At 41.8% G+C, this 13603-nt stretch overlaps 1 protein-coding gene across 1 annotated transcript in view; it reads right to left on the bottom strand.

Moving 5' to 3' along the window:
* The window catches only part of AGAP2 (ArfGAP with GTPase domain, ankyrin repeat and PH domain 2), a 472523-nt gene extending 465387 nt beyond the window's left edge, over positions 1-7136 (bottom strand). The window contains exon 1 of the mRNA XM_073576781.1: positions 6699-7136. Within this exon, the coding sequence (XP_073432882.1) occupies positions 6699-6909 (211 nt within the window). The 5' untranslated portion in view covers positions 6910-7136. The remainder of the gene's footprint in view (positions 1-6698) is intronic.
* Between the last annotated feature and the right edge of the window lie 6467 nt (positions 7137-13603).

Raw genomic sequence — 13603 nt, 5'->3', positions numbered from 1 at the left:
ATGGCATAAGGCATGTTACAAATGTCATTAAATAAAATAAAAGTGATCAAAACCAAATGCTATTAAAAAAAATACCAGAAATTCATATTATTTCTCACAATGCTGAAAAAAATGTTTTAGAGGGAGACCTGTTTCTGTGGTTTCTGCTCAGTAGGATCAGTTGTAGTATGTGATACCATGCTACTTACCAAATAAATGGTAAGATAGATTTCACCATCGCTCGGCAGAGATATCCCACTACATAGTGATCTTTTATCTAATGTAATGCCTACCGTAAGGTTAAATAAAATGCACATTGACATTTGTCACTCTGTACAGAAATCTGGACTAATATTCTCCAATCCCTCAATCCTGGCAGAAGTGCAGTCAGCATTTTGTGAAGTTTAAATACTTGACTTCAATTTAAATAAAGGTCATTTTTATCAGCACGGAAACATAAGGCTCTTACTCATCAGTGGCAGTAAGGCATGCACCAGCCTCAAGTTTAAAACACTTTCACTAACTTTATATAATCCAGAGGAACTTATTAGGATGTACTTTCTGCAAAAACAGCTTTAAAGGGAATGTGTCTGCAACATCAACACACCCAACCGAATATATGGGTATGCAGGTGTTTGAAAAACAAATCCATTGACACCTTTATATCTTCTATCTGTTGCTGCATTCATGGCCATAGATCGGAACAAAGGCTTTCACTTCTATTTTTTTTATCTTTCACCATTTAAAAAAATGTACCATATCATTCTTTTTTTAAATATTTCAAGTCAGTTTTCTGGATTTATATAGCTTTCCTCCCCACTGTGGTCACACTGACTTTCCACTAGAGCTTCTCTGTCTTACATTCCTCTACTAAATTCAATCAGTGTACTCGAAGAAAATCTAAGTCAGAGGTCCCCAATCTGTAGCTCGGGAGCCACATGTGGCTTGTGGTCTCAGGAATTGTGGCTCTCGACTGTCTGCCAGCTTGGTGTGTTAGCTCCCAGTCTAGCAATCAGGTATGAAGAGCGCATCTCAAAAAGGTGAATTTTGTGAGTAGCCCTGCACAGAAGAGCAGATTTGGATGCACATATACTGGTCTTAGGGGTTTAGAGAGGTCTTAGGTATGGTACGCTGGAGGATGATGCTACCTGTTAGAGGAGGTTCTTGAAGCTGGATGCAACAGTGTGTTGGGAGTCCTTGATGGGAGAATACTGAATGGGGGTATTGTGGGAACGCCTGGATCTCAGTGTACTGCTTTGGAGTGATTTCTGTGGAAAAGCTTTGGTTATCATTATACCCATAATGGGGGCTTTGGTTGACACTACTTTGAGGGGGTGGGAGCTGGATATGGCTCGTGACCCTCTCTCAGAGCTGAATATGGCTCACGACCCTCTCTCAGTGCTGAATATGGCTCTCAAGGTCAAAAAGGTTGGGGACCGCTGATCTAAGTTATTGGCTGAAACGTGGTATGTGCAATTACTATCCATATTGTTTTGCTAATAAATATCACCTCAACTTTACAATGGAGTGCCTAGCTCTTGAGATCTATCTTATATCGTTTTCTAAGAGTTTTTGGCACCTTTCCCATTTGATATTGGAAAATCTGCTTACATCATGGGTTCCTAATCTGTGGCTAGCTGTCCGCTGATATGTGGCTTGTAACTGATTTGCTGCATTAGTGCTGGAACAGGGAAGCTGGGTGCTCACCAAAAAGATTTGAGGGGAGAGAAGTCGTAAAAAGTCCTCCATCTCACACAATTGGGGAGTGCTGGGTTGCTCTGTGCCAGCTTTACTGAGTTGAGTTAGCAAAGAGTCAGCATGGTGGCTCAGTGGTTAGATTCCTGGGTTCGAATCCCACCAAGGACAACATCTGCAAGGAGTTTGTATGTTCTCCCCGTGTTTGCGTGGGTTTCCTCCGGGCACTCCGGTTTCCTCCCACACTCCAAAGACATACTGATAGGGAATTTAGATTGTGAGCCCCATCAGGGACAGTGATGATAATATGTTCAAACTGTAAAGCACTGCGGAATATGTTAGCGCTATATAAAAATAAAGATTATTATTAAAGAGTCAAGGGCCGCATATTAGCTGCTAAAGGCAATTCTTCATTCATCAGTCATTCCTGCACTGTTGTCTGCTTCATTCAAAGAGATCCTTATCTGTTTTTGGTCACATTGGAGGCTCAGAAGGTGAGTGCTGTTGTGGCGCCCCCAGGAGTATGGTCGCCAAAGTGGCATTACCTTCCTCCTAGGGAGTGTGATGTCATGCTTGGAAGCAATGAAAGGGTCTCTCTATCAGGTAAATCCAGCACACAGCACTGTTCCCACTCCAGGCCAGCAGAGGGAGCTCTTAACCAAACAGGGGGAGGAGTTGCTCTCTGGGGCCAGGAAAGGGAAGTTAGTGCAGTTCGATTGGAGAAGGTGAAGTGTGTGAACAAGAGAGAGGAGCTGGAGGATTGAGCAGAATTCAGGCTCACTTCTAGCTGTAGCTCATGGACCGGAGTCCGGTATCCGAGGTTGTATGGATCCTGATGGTCCTGTAGCAGAAACCGGAGGAACGAGAAGCTTTAAATGCTCTGTTCCCAACTAAAACTCGGAGGCACAGCAGCAACTTGTGTGAGCCAGAAAAAGGAGGCTACAGCTGTCTGCCATACGAGGGGAGTTCTAAAGAAAGCAAGAAAGGGCAACTTCAGTGTAACTCAGTACTGCAAGTGCCTCAGATAAGTGCTAGAAAGGAGACTACACAACCCATCTGCATAGAGAGATTCCTAAGTTGCTCCCAGGCTGATCAACTCCTGTTCCATCTGTAATCTGGATCCTGGACTGCACTTACAAAGCAAAGTAAAAAGGTAAAGGAAACTGCACCCTGTTGTGTCATTGCCTTCTTCCTGTAATCCCTTCAGCACTGCTACATCTCTGTGCCTAACACTGCACCCTCTTCCTCAACACCTATTACTACTGCCCTGGGACTACAGCTCTACCTGTGGGGAGCTCTTACATCTTGCTGCCTTATACCATCTGTCCCAGAGGATCTGCCTGCAGCATCGGCTTAACCCCTTCATTGCCGAGCACCACAGGTGGCGTCACATATCATCCACCTATAAACTTTATTCAGCTACGTTTCACCCCTTTTGCATGGACGCCCAGGGCCACAGACCGGGTCACCGCCACCGTGACACATCCCTCTGAGACACCGGCCTGGTACCGAGTAACCCCACTGCCCTGGCGGGCAATCCACTGTCAATGCACCATAGGTGCCAGCTGTATTACACATTTGGCACACTCAGGCAGTAGATAATATATTCTCCAATGAAAATAACGATATGTAAATTTAGATCCGGCTTGATGAACTATCAATTTTGATGTTTTCACGTACTACACTGCTTTGTTCAGAAACTTCTCAGGCTTTCATCAGTTCTTCCTATATAATGTGACTCACAACCTTCTCTTGGAGTTGAGTGTGGCTCTCAAGGTAAGAAAAGCTGGATATCCCTGAAAAACACCATATTTGTCAAATCTGCTGAAATGTCCTAGAATCTCCCAGAATAAGGGATGATCATCCTGGACTCCTAGAAGAGCTATCAAATCTTCCTGTGGTTGAAACCTCCACAAAAGCAGCGCTATTTGAAGATCTCCTATAGATGATGTTGGGATTATCGAGGCATGCAAATGACCTTTCGAAATGGGAGGATTTACGTTCAGTCAATGGAATCAGGAAGCCGCATGGTAAGGCCGGAGTTCTTTAAAATAAAAAACTCCAGCTCTATAGGGAATACCTTTAAAAATGGATCAAAAAGTTGGCAGTTATGAAAAAGATGACACCGATTTGATGGACTGACATCTACAGCTCATTGCATTGCTCCATCATGTGGCATCTGATGAAAAACATCAAAGGATAAAACCTCTATGAAATTAGAAGCACACAGAGATACTGCTGGACCCATAGGGTTTTATGATTTGTAGGTTGTACTGAGCTGTTATACAGCCATGTACCTGAGGCTTCTGTTCTTACTTGTTAACTATCGCACGTTGTCTATTCACAGTGGCATCTGGCAGCATCACTAATGCGACTATACAATCATTCATAACACGGGGCAGCACATACTGACACATAGGAGATAAAATGAAGAGCCACAGCAGGGACAGATCATTAAAAGGCTAAGTAATATTTTTACTACTCTCTTCCAATATCTTCACAATGTCTATTCATAAGACTCTCATAAAAAATGCATTAGCTTTGTCACCATCCATTTCTTCTAAAAAAGATTACAAGGAAACAACATTACTAGCAGAAGCTATATCACCATATATGAATAATATGTGGACGTATATCTCAGTCACACATTTACACAGCAGAGCCGAACATTTATTCTGTTTAAAAAAAAAAAAAAACAATATCATCCACCAACCAGGATATCCTCTTCCTCAGCAATCTTGTTTGGTTTACTTAGCAATCCATAGGGGTTGGAAACATTTACATAAACCAATCAGCAATTACAGTAAAACCACCCCCTTAAAGGGAACCTGTCACCAGGTTTGGCTGATACAATTATTCTTCTTGAGGTTTATAATCTGATACAAGTTACGGCCACCGCCTTTCAGGGCTGATATACAGCATTCTATAATTCTGTATATCTGCCCCAACCCGATCTGGAAGAGAAGAAAAATAACTTTTATTATACTCACACGTGGAGTGGTCCAGCCGAGAGGTATCGCTGGTCTTGGTCCGGTGCCTCCCATCTTCTTGCGATGCCGCCCTCAAGTTGCTTCGTGTGGATGATGCATCCTTGTATTATCCACACAGACTCCTCGGCACCGTGCTCCTGCGCAGGTGTACTTCTCTGCCTTGTTGAGGGCAGAGCCAAGTACTGCAGTGCGCAAGTGTCATGGCTCTTTGACCTTTTCCAACACCTGCACACTGCAGTACTTTGCTCTGCCCTAGTCAGGGCAGCGAAGTACACCTGCGCAGGAGCGCGATGCCAAGGAGTCTGTGTGGATGATGCAGGGATGTGTCATCCACACGAAGCAAGCAGGAGGACTACATCGCAAGAAGATGGGAGGCGCCGGACCAAGACCTGCAACACCCATCAGACCGAACCAACCCGCAGGTGAGTATAATAACAGTTATTTTTCTACTCTTGCAGGCCAAGTTGGGGGCAGATATACAGCATTATAGAATGCTGTATATCAGCCCTGAAAGGTGATGGCTGTAACTTATATCAGCCAAAACTGGTGACAGGTTCGCTTTAATATTGTGTAGCTCCCTCTCATGTATCCAAAACAGCCCCAAATCAGTACTTCCCATGCAAACAAGAACTGGGTCAAGAATCAAACTATAAAGATATGTACCATCACTATTGTAAATGGTCCAATTAGGCCTGGACAACCATAGCAGAAGACCAAGGGAAAGTATATGAGCCTTTTACCCTCTAAAAGTTCATCATAGAGTACCCCTTCATGTCTTATTAACCATCCCTAACATAAAATGTTCAATACAGCTCAAACATATCACCCCAACTAGATACGGTAATATTGTTGTAAACATACCATATTCACCACAAAGGCTCACGAATTGTGATAGATGTGGCACATCATGCTAGACATGCTAGACATCTTGGTGAGAATTTTGAGCTTGTAGTTTAGTATTCAAAAGTCGCAAATTTTGGCACATATCATATTTGTATTAAAATTTGCTTCTTTTTTTATTTTTAATAGCCTTAAAAAACATTGTGAGGCGTTAATGTGGTTAAAATATAGGGTACATGGTGAAGATAGGCCTGAAAGTTTCATTAGTATTTTTGCAAATTATCGCACAAATCTGTGCCGACTCAGCAGTCTTTATAGGAACTCAAGAAGCAATAAATTACCAAGAGGTCTGCTCCTTTTTATACGTTTGGCACATTTTACTCCAAAGTAAGTTAGGCATGTGGAACACCAGGCTAAACAACTCTCCTTTATTTCTTTTCTATATGCCAGTTTGCTTTCTTTAGACCAGTGCTTCTCAAGTCCTCTCACCTTCTCAAGCAAAGGTGAGAGGACTTGTGATCATTTCTGATGCCTTGATAATAATTCCATCACTTGTGCAATACTAAGGAAATCCTGAAAACATCTGTTGGGGGTCGTGAGGACTGGAGTTTGGGAAACATTGCTTTAGACTAATATTTCGATCACAGGTCAGTAAGTACTATATATAACCAATGAGAAGATAGGGGCAGGAAGAAACTGCTTCTGTCTTATATCTTGAGAGTCTGGCAGTGATTGACAGGTGGCTCTCCATTTCTAAATCCAAAAGACAGCTTCTGCACTGGCTACCTCTATGTGATATGCAGACAGATATATGTATACCTACACATATTTATATGAATAAATATAAATGTATATATATATATATACTTTCAGAATTAAAAGCAGACACAACAGTGTTTATAGTGATCAACAGCAAAATCCTAGGATGTCCCGTCCATAGTGTTGAAGATACATTCGTATTCTACTAACTTCAAAAGAAGGTGCCGATGCATCTCAGTTGCCTGTGCTTTTTCTGATACATGTTTTATCGTAAGCTAAGTATCTCTAAAAGTATATAGAAAGACTGTATAAAAATTACACTGACGCCTGTATTGACCTTTTTGTCCATGGCATCCTTCCTTTCAGTCATAAGTTTCAATTGTATAAGTGAGCACCATATCCGCTGGCTGTCAAAGTAGGAAGATGTCTCCTTACCTTGTAAGCTGCTCAGGGCCACCATCAGGTTGGTCTTCAGCTGCTGATCATTCACATTTTCCACCAGTTTTCTGAGTTTGTTGAGCTGGGCTTTGGCAACATTATGTCTCTTTACCTCCCCACGAATAGCCACTGAGTTCTGGTGCTTTGGGGTACTTGTCCTGAAACTCCCATGTGTCCCATCTCTGCTTCTTCCAAGCTCGCCACTCATCCCCTGTTATGTACCTGCTACAGGTGCACATGAATAACACCTTCTGCCGTAAGTCACTGGGAGAAGATGTCCATTTGTCTTTTCTTGTGCCCGTTCTTTCTTTAATATCTCTTTATAACGCTCCTCTCTAGTTATTTTTGTGAGTCCAGTGCTGTCAGTACGCTTTTCTCACCGTGTCAGTCGTTGCATCGCTTCTGTTCACATGTGTGCACTTCCTGGACTGACAGGAAAGTTTCTGATGTTTCTTTGCTGGCTGACAGTGTCCCTCCCAGACATTACACTCACAGTCTAAACATGAATGATGGGTTTCACTCTATTAGTTGCCCTCAAGGCCTGAATGTAAAGTCTTACTTAAAGAGAGTCAAGTTTTTGTTTCTGTCGAAAGATTGATCTGATGGATATTAATTAAAGCGTAAACCGTAAAGACAGAGGAAGCTGTAACGTACATAATCCGAAACTGAGCTGCAAGATAGCATGCAGGAAATAGATAACCACGAACCAAACCTAGCAACGAGTCCGATTGTACAATGAGGTCTACTACCACATCATCTTCTCTTACATTTTTACACAAGGCCTACACAACCGCTTACACCGTGCTGCAAACAGGGATTGTTAAGTATATAAATACTGAAAAGATTGTGTACAAAGGTAATACAATAAAAATAAATTAAAAAAAACTTTAAGCACTAAAACCTGCTTAGAAGGTGTATTTTGCAAAAAAATAAATCCAACCTAACACGTAGATACATGTATATTGGCAAAGAAAAAGGGATTGCAAGCAGACCCCAGTGCCTGCAGGGCCCCTCTGTAAGGTAACCACAGACGTAGGTGATAATTGCACAATGATGTAATTACAGTAGAAATAACTATAAAACTGTACAAATAAATGCAGCATTATTATGGGTGATGCCCAGCCTAAATAACAGGATATTCTATACAGAGAAGAACATAACATCATCACTGGGAAGGTGGTGGAACCAGGTGTACTGTAGTTTTGGTATATGGGTCTGGTATAGGTGTATAGGTATATGTAACTTCCAAGATGTCTTTAGGCTTGAGACCAGCAGAGTTACCCTAATAGAAAATGAGGCGATTGCTTAGAGAATTGTTTATCTTTGTTATACTTTATTAGAAATGAGCATATCGATGCAGCACAAATTCAGTACAAACTTTTCGTGATTTTGCTAAGCTTGTGAATCTGAAAAAATATTTGGAATTCGTTGTGGACGAAACGCCTAAAATGGCCACACCATGGCATATACAGCATAAGACAAAAAAAGGAGGCTCAGATGTTCTCAGACACGCATTTGGCCTACTCTGTAGTATAATCATGGGAATATAAGTCTGAGGTCAGTGATGACTCTAGCCACTATTAAAGCCTAAGTCAGAGATCCTGTTGCTGTCTAAGAGCTCACCTGGTTAGGTGGATCCTCTAAACTATAGGTTAGAATGAGTAGCACAGACTGGAGGAAATAATGCTCCAAAGATAGACTTGACACATGGCTAGTCAAGCTGCAGGAACTAGTACAGCAGAGTATGCCTGGACATCAGGTAGGCAAGCAAAGCTCAAAGCACATGATGCAGCTGAAACAGAAGTGTGGATTGAACAGGAACAGCGAAGATATATAGAGAAACTGATATTTTGCTTTCAGAAGGGTGGCAGTACATTGGCACAGCAGAGATGTATAGTCGACCTGGAAACATTTTCTAGAGATGCAGTTGAACACAGGAATACAGAAATATATAGGCAAACAGGTAACTTGCTTACAGAGATGGAGTTACTCACAGGAATAGCAAAGGCTTATAGCATATGGATAGCAGAGACAAGCTTGTCAACATAACTTGACATAGCAGAGCTGATATTGAAATAGCACTAGGACTGGGCTTGGAAGTGCTAGCTGGTTGCTAGATTGCTGACAAATGTATTATGGTGGTATGGAAAGATAATTAAAAACTTGAATGGGACGCAGTCAAAAGGAACATGAGGCATACTCCTGGAAAAGCACAAGGTAAAAAAGTGCTATACTTCCTGGATACTCAGGAGGTAGGTGGCTGCCTGAGTCGGTCTTAAATATCATAGGAGGAGACACCAGTGGTGCTTTCTGGGATACCACATTAATCCTGCATGAACTAGCACAGAGGAAGCCAGCCAGATGTCAAGTAAGGAAAGCACAGGGTTGAAATAGAAACAGGTGAGTAACAGATATTTTATTGTGAATGTGGATAGGAAAGAATACCTCAGTAAGAGAGACATAGTATATATTGTGAGGCTTAGTGTAGGAAGAGAAGGGATAGAATTAATTAAAATAAATTGATGGAGGGAATGAGAGATAGGAGTCACTGACACTGTAAGGCAAGGAGCTGTTGTCATCAGTGCCTGCAATTCATTCTACTGTTGCATGGCACTTCAGTTTTGCACCTATCCACTGTCTGCTTTTACCACCAATACTGCTGTATTTTTTTTATTTAAACTGTATCTGGATTTGCACATATACAATGTTCTCTATGGAGTATTGCACCAGGATACCTGAAAAACAAAAACCCCGACAGAGACCCATAGAGCCATTAACTATTATGAGACCAGTGTAATCACAGATGTTTTTGCCAGCCCACAGTTTGAAGTTCATTGAACTACTAAAAGCATTGTGTAGTCTAGTAATATGATTTAATAGCAGCCTTTGGTTATAAATTCTATGTCTGCCTTAAAAGTTGTTACTGGATTCTTCCTGTAGATAATGCAATAACATCAATAGTATATAAGGGAGCTGCTAATTAAAGGGAATCTGTCAGTAATTTTTTGCTACCTCATCTGAGACATCATAATGCAGAGACCCTGATTCCAATGATGTGTCACTTACTGGGCTGCTTGCTGTCATTTTAATAAAACCCCTTTTTTATCTGCTGCTGATCTACCAGTTATTTAACCCCTTCATGACCAAACCTATTTTGACCTTACTGACCAGGCCATTTTTTGCAATTCTGACCAGTGTCCCTTTATGAGGTAATAACTCTGGAATGCTTCAACAGATCGTAGCGATTCTGAGAATGTTTTCTCGTGACATATTGGGCTTCATGATAGTGGTAAATTTAGGTTGATAATTTTTGCATTTATTTGTGAAAAAAATGGAAATTTGGTGAAAATTTTGAAAATTTTGCAATTTTCAAATTTTGAATTTTTATTCTGTTAAACCAGAGAGTTATGTGACACAAAATAGTTAATAAATAACATGTCCCACATGTCTACTTTACATCAGCACAATTTTGGAAACAAAATTTTTTCGTTAGGAAGTTATAAGGGTTAAAAGTTGACCAGCGATTTCTCATTTTTAAAACAAAATTTACAAAACCATTTTTTTTAGGGACCACCTCACATTTGAAGTCACTTTGAGGGGTCTATATGGCAGAAAATACCCAGAAGTGACACCATTCTAAAAACTGCACCCCTAAAGCTACTCAAAACTACATTCAAGAAGATTATTAACCCTTCAGGTGCTTCACAGGAACTAAAGCAACGTGGAAGGAAAAAATGGACATTTTAATCTTTCCAACAAAAATTTTTTTAAGCATCAATTTTTTCATTTTCACATGGGTAACAGGATAAAATAGATCATAAAATATGTTGGGTAATTTCTCCTGAGTACACTGATACCTCATATGTGGTCATAAACCACTGTTTGGGCGCCCGGCAGGGATCAGAAGGGAAGGAGCGCCATTTGACTTTTTGAATGGAAAATATGCTGGAATATTTAGCGATTGCCATGTCACGTTTGGAGAGCCCCTGTGAGCCTAAACATTGGAGCTCCTCCACAAGTGACCCCATTTTTGAAACTAGACCCTCCAAGGAACTTATCTAGATGCATAGTGAGCACTTTAAACCCCCAGGTGCTTCACAACTTGAACCGTAAAAAATAAAAAGTACTTTTTTTCACAAAAATTTTCTTTTAGCCTCAGTTTTTTCATTTCCACAGGGGCAACAGGATAAAATGGATCCTAAAATGTGTTGGGCAATTTCTCCTGAGTACACCGATGCCTCATATGCGGTCATAAACCACTGTTTGGGCACACGGCAGGGCCCGGAAGGGACGGAGCGCCATTTGACTTTGTGAGTGGAAAATTAGCTCCAATCGTTAGCGGACACCATGTCGCGTTTGGAGAGCCCGTGTGTGCCTAAACATTGAAGCTCCCCCACAAGTGAACCCATTTTGGAAACTAGACCCCCCAAGGAGCTTATCTAGATGTGTAATGAGCACTTTTAACCCCCAAGTGCTTCACAAAAGTTTATAACGCAGAGCAGTGAAAATAAAAAATCATTTTTTTTACTCAAAACTGATTTTTTTAACCCGCTATTTTTTATTTTCACAAGGCTAGCAGGAGAAATTGGACCACAAAAGTTGTTGTGCAATTTGTCCTGAGTACACCGATACCCCATATGTTGGGGGGAACCACTGTTTGGGCGCATGGGAGAGCTCAGAATGGAAGGAGCGCCATTTTGGAATGCAGACATTGATGGAATGTTCTGCGGGCGTCATGTTGCGTTTGCAAAGCCCCTGATGTGCCTAAACAGTAGAAACCCCCACAAGTGACCACATTTTGGAAACTAGACCCCCTGAGGAGCTTATCTAGATGTGTAGTGAGCACTTTGAACCCCCAAGTGCTTCACAGAAGTTTATAAACGCAGAGCCATGAAAATAAAAAATCATTTTTTTTCCTCAAAAATGATTTTTTAGCCCCCAATTTTTTATTTTCCCACGGGTAACAGGATAAATTAGACCCCAAAACTTGTTGTCCAGTTTGTCCTGAGTACTCTGGTACCCCATATGTGAGGGAAACCACTATTTGGGCGCACGGCAGGGCTCAGAAGGCCACTTGACTTTTTGAATGGAAAATTAGCACCAATCGATAGCGGACACCATGTCATGTTTGGAGAGCCCCTGTGTGCCTAAACTTTGGAGTGCCCCCAAATGACTCGATTTTGTAAACTAATCCCCCTAAGGAACTGATCTAGATGCATAGTGAGCACTTTGAACCCCCAAGTGCTTCACAGAAGTTTATAACGCAGAGCCGTGAAAATAAAATTATTTTTTTTTCCCTGAAAAAATGATTTTTTAGCCCACTATTTTTTATTTTCACAATGGTAACAGGAAAAATTGGACCTCAAAAGTTGTTGTCCAGTTTGTCCTGAGTACGCTGGTACCCAATATGTGGGGAGGAACCATTGTTCGGGCACACGTCGGGGCTTGGAAGGGAAGTAGTGACGTTTTGAAATGCCGACTTTGATGGAATGGTCTGTGGGCGTCATATACATTTGCAGAGCCCCTGATGTGCCTAAACAGAAACTCCCCACAAGTGACCCCATTTTGGAAACTAGACCCCCCCAAAGAACTTATCTAGATGTGTGGTGAGCACTTTGAACCCCCAAGTGCTTCACAGAAGTTTATAACGCAGAGCCATGAAAATAAAAAATCATTTTTTTTCCACAAAATAATTTATTTAGCCCCCAATTTTTTTTACTTTTCCAAGGGCAACAGGAGAAATTAGACACCCAAAGTTGTTGTGCAATTTTTCCTGAGTATGCTGATACCCCATATGTGGGGGCAAACCACTGTTTGGGCACACATCGGGGCTCAGAATGGAGGGAGCACTGTTTGACTTTTTGAGCGCAAAATTGGCTGGAAGAAATGGTGGCGCCATGTCGTGTTTGGGGACCTCGTGATGTGCCTAAACAGTGGAAACCCCTCAATTCTAACTCCAACCCTAACCCTAACACACCCCTAACCTTAACCCCTTAATGTCCAATGACGGACACAGTCCGTCATCAGACATTTCCCCTGCTTTGATGAGGGCTGCGGCGCTGAGCCCGCATCAAAGTCGGGACATGTCAGCTGTTATGAACTGCTGACATGTGCCCGCAATAGGCGCGAATGGAATCGCCGTCCGCCCGCGCCTATTAACTAGTTAAATGCCGCTGTCAAAGCTGACAGCGGGCATTTAAATAGCATTTCCGGCCGCCGGGCCGGAAATGACCTCATCGCCGACCCCCCGTCACGTGATCGGGGGTCGGCGTCATGTTGCCTGGACAACCAGAGGTATCTATGAGACCTCTATGGTTGTTCCAGGCATATGGCTTTCAGCGCCACCCTGTGGTCGGTGCTGAAAGCACAGCAGAAAATCTGCTACATATGAGCGATCTGCTCATCGCCCATATGTAGCAGAGCCGATCAGGTTGCGCAAGCTTCTAGCCTCCTATGGAGGCTATTGAAGCATGCCAAAAGTAAAAAAAAATGTTTAAAAATAAAAAAAATTAAGAAAAACCTAAAAGTTCAAATAAAATAATAAAAAAAAAATCCCACATACACATATTAGGTATCGCCGCATTCAGAATCGCCCGATCTATCAATAAAAAAAAGCATTAACCCGATCGCTAGACGGCGTAGCGAGAAAAAAATTCAAAACGCCAGAATTAAGTTTTTTTGGTCACCAAGACATTGCATTAAAATGCAATAACGGGCGATCAAAAGAACGTATCTGCACAAAAGTGGTATCATTAAAAACGTCAGTCTGGCACGGAAAAAATAAGCCCTCACCCGACCCCAGATCATGAAAAGTGGAGACGCTACGGGTCTCGGAAAATTGCGCAAATTTTAATTTTTTTTTTAGCAAACTTTGGAATTTTTTTTCACCACTTAGATAAAAG

This window comes from Dendrobates tinctorius, unplaced genomic scaffold (assembly GCF_039654945.1).
Source record: "Dendrobates tinctorius isolate UK_male_01 unplaced genomic scaffold, ASM3965494v1 ptg000051l, whole genome shotgun sequence".
In the NCBI taxonomy this organism is placed as follows: Eukaryota; Metazoa; Chordata; class Amphibia; order Anura; family Dendrobatidae; genus Dendrobates; species Dendrobates tinctorius.
This window is presented reverse-complemented; position numbering and strand designations above follow the sequence as displayed.